This window comes from Globicephala melas, chromosome 18 (assembly GCF_963455315.2).
Source record: "Globicephala melas chromosome 18, mGloMel1.2, whole genome shotgun sequence".
Taxonomy (NCBI): domain Eukaryota; kingdom Metazoa; phylum Chordata; class Mammalia; order Artiodactyla; family Delphinidae; genus Globicephala; species Globicephala melas.
Genome location: NC_083331.1, coordinates 64,958,880 through 64,981,411, shown reverse-complemented (window position 1 = coordinate 64,981,411; position 22,532 = coordinate 64,958,880). Strand labels below are relative to the sequence as shown.

Below are 22,532 nucleotides of genomic sequence, written 5' to 3'. Positions count from 1 at the left end.
CAGAATAAGATACTCTAAGCCTATAAGACACTGAATCAAATATCAAATATTCATGCCACAATAACTACCTTGTATTTTTAATCCTTGAATTAAATAGTCATAACTCTCAAACATGAAACTCATATGGAGAATATAATTTATCAATTTACTACTAATTTTGTGGGGTTTGTACACCCTTTTCATCTTCCTATCTCTCTGACCAACCAGCATGTTGACATGTGCATAAAGTGTTTGATGCACAGGTGTTCCACGATCCAGAGGCTTTCCTTTCTATCATCAGGTTTTCTCAGGTCAAACAGTAGTAAAAGTAGAGGAACAATTATCTTATTTAATAAGCCTGCTAGTGTACCTATTTTTAATGCCTTTAAACTACAAAGTTTTATGTATACTTACATCTTTATGTTTGTCAGCATTGTCATATTTCTGATTAATAGGTGTAAGTTGTAGAAGTACTGTTCAGACATTTTACCGATTCATTTGTAACAACTTGTAAACTCTAACCTTTAAAATGTTAATTTTTTCTCCAAAACAAAAACTGCTTTCTGTTCCTTGAACACAGTCTTTGATTTGTGTGTGTGTTTTAGGAGGTGATCCCTCACATGGCTGAGGAGTATGGATTCCAATATGAACTAGTCCAGTACAGGTGGCCCCAGTGGCTTCATCAACAGACGGAAAAACAAAGGATTATTTGGGGTTATAAGATTCTTTTCCTTGATGTCCTTTTTCCTCTTGCGGTGGACAAAATCATTTTTGTTGATGCTGACCAGGTAATAAGATTAACTATTGTTTTTAAGAGTACTTAAGACTTTTTTACACTTCTGAGTATAGGGATGCAATTTATGTTGCCGCTTCTTATTACTGTCTTTGTTGCCACGCTATGTAAACATAAGACATAATTTTGACATATAAGCAAAGTATCTTTTTTAAAAAAAAAAGTCAGTATTCCAGGGGAAAATCAAAGGTGTTGCCAGAAGTACCATTTATTCCTTAGGACGAGGCAGTTTTTTCCTCTGAAGTAGTAGTTTTTTGTTTTGGGGGGGGGGGGGGTTGGTAATTAAAAATAAAAGAAATACTTACATTAGTCATAATAAAAGTAGCTATGTGAGTTCCTATGGATATGAGCTGAAATTTGTTTAAAGTGAACTATTTCTTCTTGCTGGAAAAGTTAGCAATTACACACACTCTCCTCTCATTTTTCCACCTTCGGCCACGTTCTTTGGCAATTAGCCAATAACCAAATCCCATCATTCTGCCACTTAAAGAAAGAGTCCTAAATTTGGCCAGAAAAAATTATGGTCCTCAGCTTTCAAAATTTATATATCCAGAAGGTTTTATGACTTTTCCCCTTTTCTCCTTGCATGCCTTTTTAATCACTAATGGTAAAAAATATTTTTAAAATACACAGAATTTCTCTTAAAAATTTAAAAAAATACACAGAATTTCTAAGAACAATAATATGTAAATGTAAATATTACATAAATCAAATGCACAAGTTAGTATTTTTATTTAGGACCAAAAGTATATTTTCAAATCCTACTTTATAATTTACTTGTATTCTAAATTCTATTACTTTTGTATTATTTTTCAAATTGATAGATATGAATCATTATAATTAAAAACTAATAGGCAAAAAAAGTGTAATGAAGTAAGCATTTCCAAGCATACTGTCTGACATAAACATTATTTTTCCTATTTTCCCCCAATATATACAATAATATTTTTCGAGCAGGCTAGAGTCTATTAAAAAAGGAAGCATACTAACATTCTGTCATTGAAGCCACTGAGAATAATTAAGAGATTTTTCTTTATGATTCAAACTAATATTTGCCAATATATAATAAGGGAGATACATCATAGAAATCATTTTGAAGTATTAATCTATACCTTGAGAAATTAAGAGCTATGTACTTGTATATTTAATTCCTTACCAAAATATATTTTGTTCAAAATACCTTGATTACAAATCAAAACCACAGTGAGATATCACCTCATACCTGTCAGAATGGCCATCATCAAAAAGAACACAAATAACAAACGTTGCCAGGGGTGTGGAGGAAAGGGAGCCCTCCAGCACTGTTGGTGGGAGTGTAAACTGGTGCAGCTGCTGTGGTAAACAGTAGGGGGGCTCCTCAAAAAACTAAAAATAGAACTAGCATATGACCCAGCAATTCCAGTCCTGGGTATATATCCGAAAGAAACAAAAACACTAATTCAAAAACATACACGCACCCCAGTGTTCATAGCAGCATTATTTACAGTTACCAAGATATGGAAGCAACCCAAGTGTCCATCCACAGATGAATGGCTACAGAAGATGTGAGGTGTGTGTGTATGTATATAATGGAATACTACTCAGCCTAAAAAATAAAAGAAGAAAAAGAAAAAGAATAAAATGTTGCCATTTGGAGCAACATGGATGGACTTGGAGGGCATTATGCTAAGTGAAACAAGTCAGACAGAGAAAGACAAATACTGTATGATATCACTTATATGTGGCAGCTAAAAAATACAACAAACTAGTGAATAAAACAAAAAAGAGGCAGACTCGTAGACAACAAACTAGTGGTTACCACTGGGAAGAGGGAAGGAGGGAGGGGCAATATAAGGGTAGGAGATTAAGAGATACAAACTATGAGGAATAAATAAGCTACAAGGATATACTGTACAACACGAGGAATACAGCCAATATTTTATAATAGCTATAAATGGAGTATAACCTTTAAAATTGTGGGTCACTATATTGCACATCTGTAATATATACTACAGGTGTATATCAACTGTACTTTAATTTAAAAAAGAATATTAAAAAATACCTTGATTAAAAATGATGTAACAAGCTATTCTTATTAATGAGTAAGACCACTGTCATACAGACCAGGTATGTAAATTTTAGGCTTCTTTTAATCTGTAAGGGCAAAAGGAAAAAATAGAAATTTGGTAAACTCATGCTACATGACAGAACTGTGCGGAAAACTCAGTTCTCTGTCTTTCTACAACAAGGTGAGGATGATTTGAGATTCATATTACAGGGGCTTCTATTATTTTATAGTCTTCATCAGAGAAAGTATTCTAATTATTTAGGTTGTGAGACATGACCTAAAAGAACTCCGAGACTTTGATCTGGATGGAGCTCCTTATGGGTATACTCCCTTCTGTGATAGCCGCACGGAAATGGATGGATATCGTTTCTGGAAGACGGGATACTGGGCATCACATCTTTTAAGAAGGAAATACCATATCAGGTACGAAAAGTCATACTCTTGCCTTTGAGTGAATAAATAACTTGTTGAATTACAATACTCAGTTTTCTTGGAAAATATACAATAATGGCAGCCCATTATCTAGTGCTTATTACATGCCAATCACTCTTACAAGACTTTACAGATATTAACTCATAAAATCTCTATGACAACCTTTTGAGATACTGCTATCACCTCTATTTTATAGATGAGGAAACCGAGGCATACAGCATTTGTGTACGTCGCCCAGGCTTATGCTGCTAGTTCATAGCTGAGCCCGGACTTAAACCCAAGTACTGTGGCTCAGCTGTATGTCCCTAACCACTGTAGAAGATTTCAACTTGGTTTGTCGCATAACAAGATGAAGACTGTCTTCAAAGCTGTTACTGTTTTGTAGGCCCACGAGTTTCAGGAGATCTTGGAAAAACTTAAGGTGACCTTAAGAGGATGTGGATCCTAACAGCGTCATATCAAACTTCAAACTCCTTGGAAACAGTATTAGACATCAGGAGCAAATTATGAAAGGAGTCATTATTATTAGACCCAGGGATATCTAACGTTAGTACCAACACTGTAGACAATCACTGGAGGAAAGTAAATATATGTAAACAACATAGGCTCTCAAGGAGTCTTCATTTCTTGCAGTGCCTTATACGTGGTGGATCTCAAGAAGTTCAGGAGAATCGCAGCAGGTGACAGGCTCCGGGGCCAGTACCAAACTCTCAGTCAAGATCCAAACAGTCTTTCAAACCTGGATCAGGTAAGTAAAATATTCATGGAATAATTTTCAATACATAGACATAGACTGTTCGATCTCCCTGTTTATAGATGTCAAAATCTTGTATTTTTAGCCTCTTTCTTCCCTTTATGCAATTTTGTATTAGCTATCTTGACTTACCTATTTTTTCACTTCAAGCCTAACATTTTCAGAATAGCATTTGATCCTCACCTTTCCATGCTTAAACCTCTTCTTTCCACTATGTGCCCTATCTCACTTTGTTACCCTAAATTTTTCTTACTTGCTTCCATCATCACTTAAACATGTCTGTCTCCCTCCCCCCTCCCTTTCTCCCATTTCTCTTTCTCTGTGATTTTTAAGATAAACTCCCTTCATCCTGTGCCCTCCCTGACTACTGCCTTACATTTTGTTTTTCTTCACAAATACTTTTTTTCTCAAATCCCATTATTTCCTCATTATTGTATCCTGCTCGTTTCCTCATTTTAGCAATTTAAACAGAAGAAAAAGACCCTGTAGCCTCTTTATTATTATTCCTCTTTCCAGTGACTAAAGAATATAGGTTCTGGACTTCCCTGGTGGCACAGTGGTTAAGAATCCGCCTGCCAATGCAAGAGACACAGGTTCGGATCCCTGGTCCAGAAGGATCCCACATGCCACGGAGCAACTAAGCCCGTGCACCACAACTACTGAGCCTGCGCTCTAGAGCCCGCGAGCCACAACTAGTGAAGCCTGCGTGCATAGAGCCTGTGCTCCGCAACAAGAGAAGCCACCGCAACGAGAAGCCCGTGTACCACAACGAAGAGTAGCCCCCGCTCTCTGCAACTAGAGAAAGCCCGCACGCAGCAACGAAGACCCAACGCAGCCAAAAATAAATAAGTAAATTAAGAATATAGGCTCTTACTAGAACCTTACGTGTTTGTTAATTCAGGAAGTATCTGTTGAATACTTGCTATGTGTCAGATACTCTCCTAAGCCCTGGGACATCAGAAAACAAAACAGAGCTCCTTAGCTCATGGTGCTTTTATTCTAGTGGGAAAATAACTAAATAAATTAATGAACAATATTTAAAGGTAATAAGTGCTTTAGAGAAAAAATAAAACACGAAAACGTGATAGAGTTCAGAATGGTGAATAGGGGTTAGAGTTTGTTGTTGTAAGCTGAGCGGCCATATGTCTATACGCAGGTGACGTGCAGATGGAGGCTTAAGAGCTGAGCACGCAGGTATCTGTGAGAATCCCAAGCAGAGAGGATATCGAATGCAAAGGTCCCAAGGTGGGCGTGGGCCTTACATGTTTGAGGAATAGTACAGAGGGGAAAAACAGTCCGGCATAGGGAAGAGAGGTGACGGAGGGTCTAGATAATATAGAAATTTGAGGCTGTTTGTTTAAAAATTGAGCAAATGGAATAGTATAGGTCAAAATACTAATGACTGATTCAGGAGCACACTGATGAAGGACTGATTTAAAAAAATCATTCTTGAAAGTTGAGAGAACTCCAAATATGTATGTGTGCAGATGCAAGGTAGCGGCTTTGCAGTATTGCCAGTTAGTAAGAGACAGACGCAGAGTCCTCAGCAGACCCCAGCAACATTCCAGAGTCAAATTGTGAATGTCACATTTTCATAATTCTTAGTCGTTTCCCCAGTGGATTATTCATAAGGAAACCTACTGGTTATCTGTGTGTGGGTAACTAAGGAAAGGACCCTTTGTCAAGCAGACCAGCAAACATCTGAGGGACTCTCCCAGCGCTACATCACCACATCTGGGGGATGGTGGTCCTTCTTCGGACACATTTGGCTACCATTCCCGCCAGTCCACTAAACACTTCTCACTAAAGTCCAAGTGCTATCTTCTGATCCAGTGAACACTTCTTGCTTCTTCTTATTTGCCTTTTTTCTGATGTGGGTGTTTTTGACCTCTCCTTTCTTGAAACTCCCTTGGCTTTCATAATATCAAATCTTCCTGGTTCTTCTCTGATGTCCGTGACTTTCCCAGCACAGTTTATTGGAGGACTACTCTTTTTCTACCTCTTATTTAAATGTTGCTGTCCTCTAAGTTTCTGCCCGTGGCCCACTTCTCATTCTGTACCCGCTCTATTGGCTTCTTACATACACTGGCTTTAATTTCCAGCTTTTCTACCAAGAATTCCCGAACCTTTATCTCACTCTTCTCTCTCCTCTGAATGCCTAACTCATATGTTAAATCTACTGAAATAGACCCAGTCATGCCCAGAACATTTCTCAAATTAAAAGTCAAAAACCTGAGCTGTATTCCTCCTCCACTGTTCTTTACATCAGCAGCTACTGCTCAGCTGCCTATTACAGGTTGGGTTATCCAGGAAACAAACTGACTCTAAAGTGGAAATTAGCCTGCAGGAAGTTCACCTAGATTCCCCTAACCTAGCGATACAACCCAGAACCTCCTAGAGTTATGGGGATAATAAGCACAAGTTCCCCAGGAAGGTCACTGGGAGGGATAAGCAGGGTCACTTCTACTTTGCCCCCTTGGACCCATGCCCTTGTCCTTAATCTTCTTTCTGGGCCCCTGACCACTCAACCAAGCCATTCACCATTTCATATGAATTTATATATATTTTAGCCTTAGGCTGCTTCTCTTCTGTATACAAAGTGAATGATAAGGTACAGCAGTTAAAACAGTTCTTAGAAAATTCACAGCACTAAGTACATATTAGAAAAGAAAAAGGCTCTCAACCTCAGCTTCTACCTAGACACTAGAAAAAAAGAGCAAATTTGAAACCAAAGTAAGTAGAAAAGAGAGAATAATTAAGAATAGAGTGGAAATCAATGAAATGAAAAAAACGGAAAAATGGTATGTTTCCATAGATTTTCTTATGAACCAAAGCTGGTTCTTTGATAAAATTAAGAAAACATAAACCTCTAGCCAGACTGATCAGAAAAAAAATAAAAGACATAAATTACTAACATAGAAATGAGAGACATGACAGCACAGTATCTACAGATATTGAAAGAACAATGAGAAACTATTACAGACAACTTTACGGTAATAAATTCAACAACTTCGAGGAAATGGACAAATTACTTAAAAGACACAAACTACCAAAATGCACTCGGAATGAAACAGATAACCTGAATAGCCCTATAGCAATTGAAGAAATTAGGTTAAATCTCCAGGCCCAGGTGGCTTCTAAATTCTACCAAACTTATGTGAATTCCACCCAACATTAAAGAAAGAAATAGTATCAATTCTACACAAGCTCTTCCAGAAAACTGACATCACATTACTTTTGCCATATTCTGTTGTCAGAAGGAAGTCACTAGGTCCAGCCACACTCCAGGAGGAATAAGTGCACGAAAGAATGAATACCGGAGGCACGGATCACCGGGAGCCGTACCAGAAACTGCCGACCACAAACCCAGATGGCTATCAACACGAGATCGGACAGAAAGATTGTGGTGTATTCACTCAGCAGTAAAAAGGAATGAATTATTCATACATATAGCAACATCGATGAATCTAAAAACCATTACGCTGATCTAAAGAAGCCAAGCCGAAAATATACATATCGTAGGATCCTATTTATACAGAATTCTAGAAAATGCAACCAATCTACATGGACAAAAAGCAGTTCGTGTTTGCCCAGGAGCTAACTGGCTTAGGTGAATGTAGAAAGGACAGGCAGGAAGGATTGCAAGAAGGCACAAGAAAACTTGAGAGTGAGCTTGATGGTGATCGTTGTGTCGCAGGAATATTTGTACGTAAAACTTATCAGACTGTACCCTTTAAATATGAACAGTGGATGGACTGGCATAAGGTTAGACATATATAGATCAACGGTCTAGAACTGAGAGTCCAGAAATAAACCCATGCATCTATGGCCACTGGATTTTTGACAAGCATGCCGGGATAATTTAATGGAGAAAGAATAGCTTTTTCAGCAAAAGTGCCGGAACAACAGCATATCCACGTGTAAAGAATGGATTGGACCCCTTCCTAACACCATATATAAAAACTAACTCACAATGGATCAAAGGCCTAAATGTAACAGGGTCACGTATAAAACTCCTAGAAAATACTGGTGTACATCTTTGTAACTTTGGATTAGGCGATGGTTTCTTAGACATGAAACAAAAAGTACCAGCAACTGAAGAAAGAATAGGACTGTATCAAAATTAAATACTTTGTGCATTAAAGGGCACAAGAAAGTGAAAAGACAACCCACAGAATGGGAGAAAATATTTGCAAATCATATATCTGATAAGAGACTAGTATCCAGAACACATAAAGAACTCTTATAATTTAATAACAAAAAGAGAACCAATTTTTTTTTTTTTTTTTTGCGGTACGCGGACCTTTCACTGTTGTGGCCTCTCCCATCATGGAGCACAGGCTCCGGACACGCAGGCTCAGCGGTCATGGCTCACGGGCCCAGCCGCTCCGCGGCACGTGGGATCTTCCCAGACCGGGGCACAAACCCATGTCCTCTGCATCGGCAGGCGGACTCCCAACCACTGCGCCACCAGGGAAGCCCAAGAGAACCAATTTTTAAATGCTCAAAGGATTTTATTTTTGTTTTTGGATGTGCTGGGTCTTCGTTGCTGCATGCAGGCTTTCTTTAGTTGAAGCGAGCGGTGGCTTCTCTCGTTGCAGAGCACGGGCTCTAGGTGTGCAGTCTTCAGTAGTTGCAGCATGTGGGCTCAGTAGTTGTGGCACGCAGGCTCAGTAGTTGTGGCACACGGGCCTAGTTGCTCTACAGCATGTGGGATCTTCCTGGACCAGGGGTCGAACCCATGTCCCCTGCATTGGCAGGCGGATTCTTATCCACTGCACCACCAAGGAAGTCCTGCTCAAAGGATTTAAATAGATATTTTTCCAAAGAAGATATACAAATGGCCAATAAATATGTGAAAAGATGCTCAGCATCACTGGTCATTAGGAACTTCAAGTCAAAACTACAGTGAGATACCACATCATACTCACTGGGATGGCTGTAATACAAAAGACAGTAAAAGCTTTGGCAAGGGTATGGAGAATTTGGAACCATCCTACACTGCTGATGGGAACGTAAAATAGTATAGTGTAGTGTATGTGTCTGTGTGTTTCGCCAGCCATGTTTAGTTGCATGGAGGCAGGTGCAGAGTTTGGATTTAACCAGGACTATAATTTTGCCAAGCGAGTACAACTAAATGCGAGAATGGTAAGACAACTGAGAATATATTCAAGGGATTAAATATAATGATTAACCATGGAAATTAAGGAAGGGGGGAGTGAAGACATCAGGGGGTAAAGGACAGTGAAATAGTGGTAGGATCAGTTGATTGGAGGTCCCAGTGGGGGTCAAAAGATATTGATATCTGAGTACTTGATGGAGTAAGCTGAAAATCAAGAGGTTGTCAGAGAATGGGAGCATGAAATTGAAATTATAGAGGACTTGGCTAGGATATGACCATGGGAGAAAGTGGCTGAGATAAGATGACAGACCAGGTTGTTTAAGGATTTAAGGAATGGATTCCCAGGAAAAGGGTGTTGGAAGAGGGAACAGTTAACTAGCTTTTATTTATCTTTTTTTAATTAATAGACTATTTTTTTAGAGCAGTATCAGATTTACAGGAAAAAATTGAGCAGAAAATACAAAGAAGTCTCATATTTCTGGGCTCTCAATTCTGTACCATTGCTGTATTTGTCTGTTCTTTTGCCATTACCAATCTCTTAATTACTATAGAATTTATATGAAGACTTCAAATTCAGTAGTATCGGTCCTCTGACTTTGTTATTCTTCTTCAACACTGTGTTGGCTATTCTGGGTCTTCTGCCTTTCATATAAACTTGAGAATGAGTTGGTTGATACCCACAAAATAACTTTCTGGGACTTTTATTGGGATTGTGTTGAATCTATAAATTGAGTTGGGAAGAATGGACATCTTAACACTATTAAGTCTATCTGTGAACATGAAATATCTCTCCATTTATATAGATGTTCCTAGATTTCTTTCATCAGAATTTTATAGTTTTCCTCATGTAGAGCAACATATTTTGTTAGATTTTTTAACCTAGGTTTATTTGGGGGTTTTTGTTTTTTTGTTTTTGGGGGGGCGGTGTTTGGTACTAATGTAAGTGATGGTGTGCTTTTAATTTCAAATTCCAGTTGTTCGTTGCTGGTATATAGCAATTGACCTTTGTATGTTAACCTTGTATCCTGAAGCCTTGCTATCATTGCTTATTAGTTCCAGGAGTTTTTTTTTTTTTTGCGGTATGCGGGCCTCTCACTGTTGTGGCCTCTCCCGTTGCGGAGCACAGGCTCCAGACGTGCAGGCTCAGCGGCCATGGCTCACGGGCCCAGCCGCTCCGCGGCCTGTGGGATCTTCCCAGACCGGGGCACAAACCTGCGTCTCCTGCACTGGCAGGCGGACTCTCAACCACTGCGCCACCAGGGAAGCCCCAGGAGTTGTTTTTTTTTTTTACTGATTCTTACGATTTTCTGCATAAACAATCCTGTCATCCTCAAAGAAAGACAGTTTTATTGCTTCCTTTCCAATCTTTATACCATTTCTTTCTTTTTCCTGTCTTGCTGCATTGGCTAGAACTTCCAGTATGATGATTAATAGGAGTGTTGAGAGAAGAACCCTAAAATTATGCATCTTGGAACTTAGATGGGACAGCTAACACAAGTACTGCTGGTGCCCTCTGGGAGAGAGAGGAAACATGCCCTTTGCTCTGGAATGCAAACAAATATTCTCTGGGAAGGGCTCTGCAATCCCTGGCATATATAAGCAGGTATCTCTGGGAAAGTGTCTTTAAATCTCTGCAGAGGTCTCTGTCTTTAACTTACTAGGCTCATTTGCCATTTACACATCCTTTTACCCAGGTGCCAGCGATCTTTGCTTAGAAAGCGCTGAGTATGCAGAAATGTGAAAATATTTGTGGAGCATAGTTTGCTGATAGGGAAATGATAAGTCGCCTCAGAATCTGGAGAGTGCAGTGTTGACTACATCAACAGTAATAGCAGACACGGTATAAGTGATTAATCCTGGTGTTTCGAGGCAGATAAGAGGTAGAGAGGGCATGTGGGATGGTGGGTTTCTGGGCCTCTCTCTCCACCTCGGATGCTGGGGGGGAAGCCCAGGGCAGGTGCGGTCTTTGTTCCAGTGCACAGGGTCATTCACGACACAAGACTGTTGGGTCAAATTAAGTATTTAAAGCTTCAAAATACAGACACACCTGAGATTTGCATGTTTTTGTAGGATCTGTTCATAATCTAAATGACATCTTCAACTTCTTTCACTCTGACCCTAATTTCTCTACCTCTATGTTTAAATCATTCTTTTTTTCTGTAGGATCTTCCCAACAATATGATTTACCAAGTTGCCATTAAGTCTCTTCCCCAAGACTGGTTGTGGTGTGAAACCTGGTGTGATGATGAATCCAAACAGAGAGCCAAAACAATTGACCTGGTGAGTGTTTGCATCTTCCTCTGTATAAGCAGATGTGGAAATGTTCCAGTAGAAATATTTTCTGTATTACAAACGGAATGGCACACATAGGGCACCCTGCTGCTCAGTCTGTTATTGACTGTTACATTTACCTAGGTTGGCAAGTAGAGGTCTGTGCTGGGGGCCCCCAAGACCACCTTCAGGTTTGATGATTCAATAAGAGGACTCACAGGACTCAGAATCATGGCTGTGAAGATATTACAGTGGGAGAATGCAAAGCAAAATCAGGAAAAGGCGCATGGGGTGAAGTCCTGAGCAAACCAGGTTCAAGCTTCCCAGAGTCCTCTCCCTGTGAAGTGACCCAGGACAACCCTAATTCCTTAAGCTACAAGAAGTACAACAACCCATGTGAAAGGTGGTCTATCAGGGCCGCTTACCAGAAACCCAATGCCCAGGATTCTTATTGGGGGCCTGGTCACGGCAAGCCCCCCCCTCTGCCTGGCACGTGCCAAGATTCCCAGCATCCAGAAGGAAGGCAGGTGGTCACCGTAAACCACATGTTTGCACAGTTTAGGCACAGTGAGCCATTCTTAGCCGGGAACGGTGGGAACACTCCTGAAACCCAAGTTCCCAGGTGCCAGCCAAGGGCCAGGCTTGCAAGCACGGGCCTAAGAGTGGTGGTCCCAGGCCTGCTGTGCTCATTCTTTCCTGCACAAGGCCTTTCGAAAGAAGGGCCAAGAGCTGGCTGAAATGTTTATGGATTAGCTGCCATCTTAACATGCCATCAGTTTAGTTGCCCTGCCAATAATTTTCCCAAATAAAGACAACCAAAATAACTCTGTCTACTGAAATTATCCTATACATGTCTATTTTTCTTCATTATTTTTGAGAAGTTTTTTTTCTTAGATTTTCATTTTAAGCAGTTTATGCTACACAGTTTAAATCTAGACATGAAATATTTTAAACTAACTTAATTATCCAGCTGTCTAGACATTATATTCCAATACTATATATTATCTTTAATAGTATAAGATATTATTCTTTTTCTGACCATATTGTTTTTATGTGCTAAAAGTATAGAATAATTGTTTACAAGATCTTCACTGAAGAACAGACTGTCAAAATGTTAGAACTCATAGTTTTGAACAAAATAAGACAGGGCAATAAAATATAGGGATGTTTCTCCAGATATGTATAGAAAGGTATAGAAAGAGAGTAGCATGCCGCAATGTTAGACTGCAATCACAGGGGATAGAATGTAGCAGAAACAAGATGCCATTGGTAAGAAGAAAGCGACGGAAATTTCTAAAGAGGTCAAGAACATTACTGAACATAACATAAGATGTTAAGGTTATGTTGTGTAAGGTGGTGACTCATATGTTAGTGACATAAGGTCTCCTTGGGCTCTTCAGTACTTAGATTAACATGAGCTGCTCTAACAAATGCCCATGTTTCCATGGTTTCACATACACCCAGGTTCAGACCTAAGTGGGTGTCCTATCAGTGAGCAGCTTCCCTGTACATCATGACTCAGGGACCAGTCTCCATCCATCTTGTGGCTTCTTCATCCTCTAGGGTCCTGTCATCATCTGTGTCCATCTGGAGCTGATCCATCCAGTATGGCAGCCACATGCCACATGCAGCCATAGAGCACTTAAAATGTGGCCAGTGTAAATTGAGACGTGCCGTAAGGTGTGAAACACATCAGATTTTGAAGACTCAGTACAATAACAAGAATGTAAAAATATCTCATTACTAATTTTTATATTGATTACATTTTGACTGATAACATTTTAGAAATATTGGGTTAAACAAAATATAGTATTAAAACTTATTTCACCCGTTCCTTTTACATTTTTATATGCGGCTGCTAGAAAATGTAGAGCTGCGTGTGTGGCTTCCATCCTATTTCTATTGGATAGTGTTGATCTGGAGGGAAAGGAGAAAGGAGTGTGGAGAATGCACCCTGATCCTGAAGGCCTTGGCCCCGTGGTAGGAATTGGTCGTGTGGCCACATCCAGTTGTAACAGGAGCTAAGGATCGTCATTCCTCGATGGGCAGCCACTTCCTAGCAATAGGTCCACATAGAAGAAGAAGGATCGGTGACATAAATTTTGGTGGACAACATCGTCTCTCCCACAGAAACATTTAAAATAAAAATGGAAGAACATGCTATTTTCGGTCATCTTCTTGGGGAAAAAGTTAACAAGAAAAATCCCAAGGAAATGGCCTAATGGAGAGGAAAAAGCATGATTCCTGGTATTGAAGGTGAGGACGAGAGTGTTTGTGAAGGTCATGATACTGTCTCAACTCCCTTTCGATCAAGGTTTCTCAGCTGGGCCATTATTTACATCTGGGACCAAGTAATTCCCTGTTGTGGAGGCGGACCTGTGCGCTGTACAGGTGTTTAGCAGCATCCCTGGCCTCTACCCACTAGGTGGCCATAGCCCTCCCCCCCCCCCGCCATTACGACAATCAGAAATACCTCCAGGCCTGGCCAAAGCTCCCCTGTGGGGCGTGGTCACCCCACTTAGGCACCGCTGATACAGATTGTAGCGGGGGTGGGGGGAATTGTAGCATACACTAAGGACAAACATAGTATTTTTGTTTTAATAGTTTCTGACATAGTTAGAAAATAGTTCCATTGTCTTCTTTATATAACACATTGCCTGTGAAATTAATTTCCACAAATAAAATACTGTTTTCAAGTTACTTTAGAAAATATTCCACAATGCAATGAACTGAAAATGTTGGATGAGGAAGGGATTAAGACAGCAGGCCCGGGCCTCCCTGGTGGTTAAGAATCCGCCTGCCAATGCAGGGGACACGGGTTCGAGCCCTGGTCTGGGAAGATCCCACATTGCCGCGGAGCAACTAAGCCTGTGCGCCACAACTACTGAGCCCGCAAGACACAACTACTGAGCCTGCACTCTAGAGCCCACAAGCCACAACTGCTGAGCCCGCAAGCCACAACTACTAAAGCCCACATGCCTAGAGCCCGTGCTCTGCAACAAGAGAAACCACCGTAATGAGAAGCCCACGCACCACAACAAAAACCCAATGCAGCCATAAATAAATAAATAAGACAACAGGCTCACGGTTCGTAACTTAGCTCTCCCATAAGGCACGAAGGATGAAGGGGAAAGCAAGTTGGGGCAACTATAAGAAAACGCCACGTAGAAGTGAGCTTCAGGACACATTCTTTGTTAATTCTTCGTGAAGAGCAGACAGGATGCTTGTGTAACTGTGAAGTTTATGCTCCTCCCGTAGTCTTTCCTGTCTCAGTCAGTGGCATCTCCATTCTTTATGTTGCTCAAGCCAAAGACACTAGGGTCATATTTGATGCCTCTCTTTTCTCACAATTCACATCCAGCCCATGAGCAAGCCTTGTCAGCGGTACCTTCAAATACATCCAGAGTCAGAACCTTCTTAAACTCCTTCTCTACTTTTTGCCTTTTAACCTTGATTTAATTTCCCAAGAAACTCTATAACAGGACCAACTGCTAATTAAAATTGATCAAATATTAGAGGAACTTTGTAGATGATCTTGTTTTAATTTCGTCCTTTGCAGATGAAAAACACTAAGATTCTGCCACTGCCCACACCCCCACCGCCACACACACACAGTTTGGTGACTAGGTCTTACTACCAGTAAGTGTGGACCGTCCAAGTCTTACTACCAGTAAAAACTGGAACCATGAGGACTGAGGATCCAAGTCCATTGCTTCTCCACTGTGCCTGTTAAGCAGGCTAGTTAAATACTTTTAAGGTGTGGAGATTTCTGAGCTACTCTGAATTTCACAACTGTCAGTATTTTGACAAATGAGTTCCAGTTAACTGATTTTTAATATCATAACTGCTAATGAGAACAGAGGCATGTGAAAGAGGATGAATGCTTTTGCCAAAGAAACTCAAGACGTTTCTAAAGGCTGATAAATAGTTTTGTGTATGGAAAACATAAAGTATATAAACCCAGGTTTTAGTCTGAAGAAAAGGCAATCAAATATTTATTAATATAGTCTTCTGTGTTCTTTTACAGGATGGTCATATAATTGGGTGTTTTGTGCAAACATTTTACAGAATTGTTTGACAGACTTCTTACGAGCCATCAAAAAGTCTTTAAACAATTTTTGTTTAAAGTTCTGATTGAGGTGTTTGCATTAAATACTTACTGCTTATATAAACTATGATTTGTCATTTCACTTGATCCTTTCTCTATTAAACTAATTCCGGTATTTCAAGTACTTAGTACCTAGGGCCCTGCTTTTTATAAAATGCATTTTGTTTGCTCTAGTGACATAGCAGTGTCCTCAAGTATTTCCTTTATGTTTCCTCGAACACGTTTTTTTTTATTAACAAAGCTTTATTTAAACTTTCAGTGCAATAACCCCAAAACAAAAGAACCTAAACTAAAAGCTGCTGCCAGGATTGTCCCAGAATGGGTGGAGTATGATACTGAGATACGACAACTATTAGATCACCTTGAAAACAAGAAGAAAAATGCAAGTAAGTTATTCTGCAGTGGTGTACGAACCATATGTTGCATTAAGTGAAATTAGAATAGATTACAGACTCAGTCCTTGGTGAAGTTATCAAATGATTAGGTCAGAATTTCTTTACCAAAGTCCGTGACTTGATTACAAATTTCATTTTTATGTGGAATTAAGCTCGCAAATTTAAAACATGGATAGAGAATCTATTCCCCCATGGATATAGCTTCAGATCATCACATAGTCAATATAGTATTAACCTCCTGACATAATGTAGAGGTGAAAAAAGTAAAGAAACACTTGTCTTTAAGACACACTGAATTTCCTAAATATGAAAATCCAAGCCCTGAAGTTTAATAAAAGCCTTACATAGCTAACTACAATATTACCTCCTCTCTCCTAAATTAATCTGGTACATGGTATAGGTTTCCCCATGAAAAGTTTGTTCCTGGATCAAACTTTTTGCCTTGGTCAAAAGGCTACTTGCTGAGGTAGCCTTGGTCATGACTAGAGGGTGATTTGGATTAATTTGTTTCCATTTCTTAGACTTAAAAAACTGAAAAAAAAAAAAAAGTAAAATAAAAAACTGAGGTTACCTTAGCATTTCATCACCACCCTACATAAATCCTCAACACCAATAAATATGTGGGATATTCTCTTAAAGCGATATTAACTTCTTGATTGCTTCATAATCCCCTTTCCTGGTCAGTGCCTGTCTCTATTGTCCTTTGCTCTTTTTTAAAAGTAGTACTGAGCTTCTATTGTGTTCCAGTCAGTAGGTTAGAGACTTTCACAGGTTAGACTAGTTAATCCTCACAGTAATTCTTTCTAGTAGTTCAGAATATAATTCTTATTTTCCTCAGCTTTACTTTTTAGGGAGGCTGAAATGATTATATATAAAATTTCTCATATAAGCATGAAATTCTGTTTCATCTTGACTCTGTTTTCCTTCACAAAATCAGTGTGTGTTGTCTGAGAAGTTCAGTATTTAAAACACACCCAAGCATTTTTAATACTGTAGTATAAAGGTGCCATTTCAATTCAGAAGAAGAAAGATGATTCTCTAAGTGGTGTAACTGTTTTCAAAGGGAGAGAAGGAAAGAAGGCAAAAAAGGAAGGAAGAAAGGAAAATTCGCATAATTACCTCACAAGCAATTTTAAAGGTATAAAACACTGAGATGAAATGTTTCTCTTCTCAAATTGGAAAGAGTTAAAGGATTAATAATACCCAGCATTAGCAAGGGTATTGACAAGTAAGCACTCTCATACCTACAGTAGCTGTATAAATTAAGGAAATTTTATAATATGTATAAAAAATTAAAATATATGCCCTTTGACCCAGCAATTCACAAGAAACTTACATTTAAACGAGAGAAATTATGCATATATATACATGTTTGTTACAGCATTGTTTTCAATAATGAAATAGAATCTGTCCATCAATAGAGGATCGATTGCATAAACACTGATACATACAATGAAATATAATGTAGCCTTTCAAGAGAATTGAGACAGATTTGTGCTGACAGAAAATTTTTAAGTTAAAAAATAGGTTATAGAATATTTATAATGTTATTGACCCACATCTTAATTAAAGAAAAATTGCATGTCTGTGTATATATGTTTTTGTATGGTTATATGTATAAATAAGAGAGGTTTTACAGAAGAGATTTTTGGGTTTATTGCTTTTTTTTTTTTTTTTTTAACTGGTACGCGGGCCTCTCACTGTTGTGGCCTCTCCCGTTGCGGAGCACAGGCTCCGGACGCGCAGGCTCAGTGGCCATGGCTCACGGGCCCAGCCGCACCGCGGCATGTGGGATCTTCCCGGACCAGGGCGCGAACCCGTGTCCCCTGCATCGGCAGGCGGACTCTCAACCACTGCGCCACCAAGGAAGCCCAAACTGTTCTATTTTTAGCCTTCCACTTTTTATCTTGGAATAAACACCAGGCTGTTTCTTTCTGCAATGCAGAAGAAGGAATGAGAGTGGAGAGCTGAGGTGCACAGATTTTCCATACAGTCCTTCAGTTAATTGCTTCACTGGGTGATATACTCCCCACCAGTGTTTTCTGTTAGGAGGCTTTCCCAGGCTTCTCTGTCAAGAAAATCAACTCATCATCTCAGCTGTGTATTCTGTTTTCCGCGTTCAGAAATTCGTTGATAACTCTGCTCCAGTGTTGTCTCATAACCACTTCTCCCATTGTCTTTATTGCTATTCCCTTTTATATTTCTTATCTTTCCAGTGGAGTTTACTGGAGAGATATAGTCTGCCATCTTGAATTATGGAACAGGATCCATTTTAAATGTATATTAATTAATTTCTGCCTGAAAATATCATTTTGAATTTTCAGTGTTTTTAAATCAGTATGTGACAGCTCAGTGATGCAGAAGGTGAGGAAACCACTTTGATCTCTAAGGGTCTTCGCTAGTACCGATTCTCACATTTGTACAGTATTTGTGTCTGTGTTTGAATGCTCTGTCCTCCCATCTTAGATGAGGACCATATATGTCTTCTGCTTTTTGTTGTTCCGTTACATTAATAACAGGATACTTTGTACGTGGTGAGTAATCTGTTAGTACTGTTCAAGGCCTCTATTGCCAGGCAGGGTGCTAGGCCCCGAAGATAACAAAGATAAATAAGGTGTGGTCCTTGTTCTCATAGACTCATGGGACCTGGCTTCTAGGTGGGTAAAGAGGCAAGGAGTTATGATACAATGTAACAGATACCATAACATAGAAAGAGCTATTCTTATGGCACATAATGAAGCAAGTAGGTACTAAACTAACAAACAAGAGGATCCTCAGGGAGCACCTATGCTTTTTATTATATTAATTCATACCTCAGTCAGGTTTAAGCTAATGTGATGTTTGAGATTTCAGGAGCTAAATAAACTTTCCTCCCCTACAGTTTTGACACATGATGAACTCTAGCACGGGCCTGTGTAAGAAGATGAGAAAGTATGACGAGAAATCTGCCACCTGCTGGGGAAATGTGGAACTACTGCTAAGACTTCTGAAAGTTTCATTAAGGATCAGTGACATATTCTTCAATTTAAATTATTTAAAAATACATGTGTTTAATGTATTGAATAAGTTTAAGTTTTATAAGCAATGGCCATTGAGTATTTAAAACTAGATTGTTCCTCTTTCCTGATTGCTTAAAACAGTGTTTTCACCAGTTAAAGTGATAATTTTGCCGGATAACCACGTAGAAGAACGTATCTGACTAGCTGGTCCTCATGGGGAATTAGCAAACCATCTACGTGTTTGGATATTCCAGCTCTATGTGCATCCATATTTCTTCATTCAAAAGATGCTTTTAAATTAGAGAAATCTATTTTGTGTTTTTTCTTCTGAGAAAGAAGGACTCATGGTTATCTCCGAATAATTTTTTTTTAAAGTAAGCCCCTTTACACCTTAACTGTTGTTTTAAAATGGAAGTAGTGTCACACTGTAATTATTTTGTTTATCCTAAACTATATGATGTTTTAATCCTATGCAGTATTTGTATTTTTTTAATGTTTCTAATTTTTGTTTCATAAAACGATATTCATGGGCTTATGGGGTATATATGTATTCTTTTTAAAAAAGAACTGGCTAGTTTTATAGAAACTTAGTTAAGAGTGTAAACAGTTTGTTTTCCTGTTTTATACTAATAATAGATGAATAGGAATAGTAAATGTTCAAAAACTATCCAACTATTCTAGAATCATAGGATCTTGGGACTGGAGAAGACCTCAATGTCATTTGGACCCTGTCCCCTGAAGAAGCTGATTGAATAGGACTGAGGTGAGCGTGGGAAATCATGATTGTCTAGAAGCTCTCCAGATGACTCCGGTGATAAGTGAGGTTTGAGGAACAGCCCCCCCTTACAAGGCCCTGCCAGGTGGACTCTCAAGCCATCTTGGAACCTTCCAGGGCCACATGGAACTGTCTGCCTCTGGAGACTGGCTGGTCCATCTTTGGACAGCTCCGTACAGAGTTCCACAGTGAGCCCGAAGCTGTCTACCGGTGGTCTCTACTCTCGCTCCTTTGAGCTCTTCTGAACGAGCCTAATCCTCCTCTATTGGATGGCACAGCCCACAGAGTATTTGAAAATAACTGCTTTGCCCCCAGCAGCTTCATTCTTCCTAATGAGAGATCACAAGGCCTCTCCCTCTCCCTGTAACCTTCCCTTTGTTACTTGTTTGGGTTTGTCTGTGATAAAATGGAGTGTTCCAGGTGTGGCCTGGAATGGAAGCAGATTGTTCCTGTGGGTTCCAAGGGTCCTAAGGGATGCTGTCAGAGGCTTGAGTGGTAACTTAGCCTGGGGTGAAGACCCCAGTTCCATGGGGTCTCCGGTTCACTCCTCTTTGGAGTCGGGGCTTGGTGAGAGGTAAGAGTCTCTGTAAGCTTCTAGCTTAGACCAGATGCTCCAGCCCAGGTCTGCTGTGGTGCTTTAGGCAGAAGCCCCAGCTGACTCTGAGCTGGTACTTCACTAGGTAATGGCACCCGATTTCCACACTTATTACTAACTACCATCTCCAATATGCTAGATTCTGTACTTCATAGAATATAAGCTAAAATTGCAGAATAATGTAGTTTGTAGCTTGTGATTTGAATGGCTAAATTTTACTTGTCTCATTTCCAGATGAATGATACCTTATATCTAAAAATCCAGACTTACAAATATTTCTTTACAGGGAGATTCTTTTATAAAATGGCTAACTTTTACGTCAAGTGCACGTAGAGCGCAGCGCCATACAGAGCTCTGCCCTCCTCGGGGACGCACTAGGGGAACTGAACCGCAGCCCACCTTGGAGCGCAGGGCAGCCCTCGCAGAGAAGGCCACCAGCTCCGCTGCCCTGAGGGCGCTGGAAGGTAGCCCGAGGCCTCCCACATACATTCCCGACCCTGAATTCTGGTGTTCAGGTGCAGGCCCTATAGCAAATTTTAACAAAAATCAAATCCTAGGAGAGAGCAGAGACAAACGGTATTTCCCATTTTGAGAAGCTGCAGTCCACTTTTCCTTCCTCCTTCTCAGAGGAAAGTCGGAACAGAGCATATCTGAGAATTAGGAGGTTTTGAGTTTTAACCATGAAAAGACATTTAAGTTTGGGGTATAAGTTTTGGTATAAGGTAAACCCAGAATATAAGACTGAAGACAGTCCAAAGTCTTCATGCCTCCCAGATGCTTTGGTACCAGTGGTTAGACGTTGGAAGTGCCCATCCTTCGGCTCCAGTTATCAAGTTCAGGGAACAATGAAGCTCCTAGAGGGAGAGCATAGAATACTTCCAGGAAGCACCACAGGCCGTCAGCCTGGGCTTACAGACAAAATCAGGCTTTTCTTTTTTTTTTTTTTTAAGGGAGGTAATTTTTTTTAAATTAATTAATTTATTTATTTTTGGCTGTGTTGGGTCTTCGTTTCTGTGCAAGGGCTTTTCTCTAGTTGCGGCGAGCGGGGGGCCACTCTTCATCGCGGTGCGCGGGCCTCTCGCTGTCGCGGCCTCTCCCGTTGCGGAGCACAGGCTCCAGACGCGCAGGCTCAGTAGCTGTGGCGCACGGGCTTAGTTGCTCCGCGGCATGTGGGATCTTCCCAGACCAGGGCTCGAACCCGTGTCTCCTGCATTGGCAGGCGGACTCGCAACCACTGCGCCACCAGGGAAGCCCCAGGCTTTTCTTTAATAGTAAAAAGGTAGTTTGACACAAATGGGAGCCTGCCCAAAGAAACGGCTGCTCCCATGGGTCAGGTCCAGCGCCTGGGAGGCAACCAGACAGACAGCTGCTACCACCCAGAAGAAGACCCAGATGAATAGTGTTCAAGGCAATAGGTATATGTCAAGTCAGACTATTCTTCAGTAACTAAAGCATAGCTAAGAGAATTTTCTTCTCTGAGATACAGCAGCAAAGAAGTTGGTGGCATTTAACTTCCCGCTGGAACACATTAGACTGTTCATCGAAGGGCTCTGACGTTATGTCTCAGATCCCTGGTTCAGAGATCAAACGAAAAGTGCTAACGGATCCAGGCTCAGTACCACGACGTCTCAGTCACTTCCCAGCCCCTGTCTTGCCCACTTCTGTTCAGCAGACTTAAGGGGGTCCTCCTTCTTCCAAAGAACCAATTGATTTTAAGACCTTACTTTTGGTGGCAAAGTGAGGGAGGTGAGGCAAAAAGGTTCAGGACTTTGGTGGTAAGCGTGCAAACAGGCAACTCTCTGATGGCAGCACGTGGTCAGGGGTGCCAGCCCACCCTGTAACCACTCAGAAAATGAGTCGAAGTGTTAGGTAATGGGACAGCTGTTCCCCATTTTGCTGTTTATTAGCCCAGCTTATCAAATATCAAATTCTATTTTCTGAGAAATTCTAGAGTGAAGTCTCTTTACTTAGAACCTACTGTTAACAGCTTCATTTACAGACTCCAGATTTGGAGAATCATCTTGTCGCCTACAGTTTATAATTACTTGAATTTAAGTGTATTTCAATCGTGATCCTGCCCAACTGTGTAAGGTTTGCATCCTACGTGATTTCACTTTAAAATCAAAGGTTTTGATTACAGTGGAAGGACAAAAGGTATTCAAATTCTAAAAGACTGGTTCAAGACCAAAAGATTTGAATGACAAAGGCTCTGGGTAGCCCAGTGTTTAAAATTTGGGGCAAAGTCAGAGAAGGAGTAATTTT

At 40.2% G+C, this 22,532-nt stretch overlaps 1 protein-coding gene across 3 annotated transcripts in view; it reads left to right on the top strand.

Moving 5' to 3' along the window:
* Window positions 1-22,532, top strand: part of UGGT2 (UDP-glucose glycoprotein glucosyltransferase 2) — a 191,643-nt gene that overhangs the window by 144,700 nt on the left and 24,411 nt on the right. Inside the window, exons 34-39 of one of the 3 annotated variants that reach the window (XM_060287968.1) lie at window positions 585-767; window positions 3,082-3,242; window positions 3,885-3,999; window positions 11,291-11,407; window positions 15,766-15,892; window positions 18,783-19,663. In XM_060287968.1, the coding sequence (XP_060143951.1) occupies window positions 585-767; window positions 3,082-3,242; window positions 3,885-3,999; window positions 11,291-11,407; window positions 15,766-15,892; window positions 18,783-18,805 (726 nt within the window). In that variant the 3' untranslated portion in view covers window positions 18,806-19,663. Of the gene's footprint in view, window positions 1-584; window positions 768-3,081; window positions 3,243-3,884; window positions 4,000-4,521; window positions 4,855-10,537; window positions 10,731-11,290; window positions 11,408-15,765; window positions 15,893-18,782; window positions 19,664-22,532 lie in introns of those variants that run through there. The other 2 variants (XM_060287969.1, XM_060287970.1) reach the window with 2 other exon arrangements.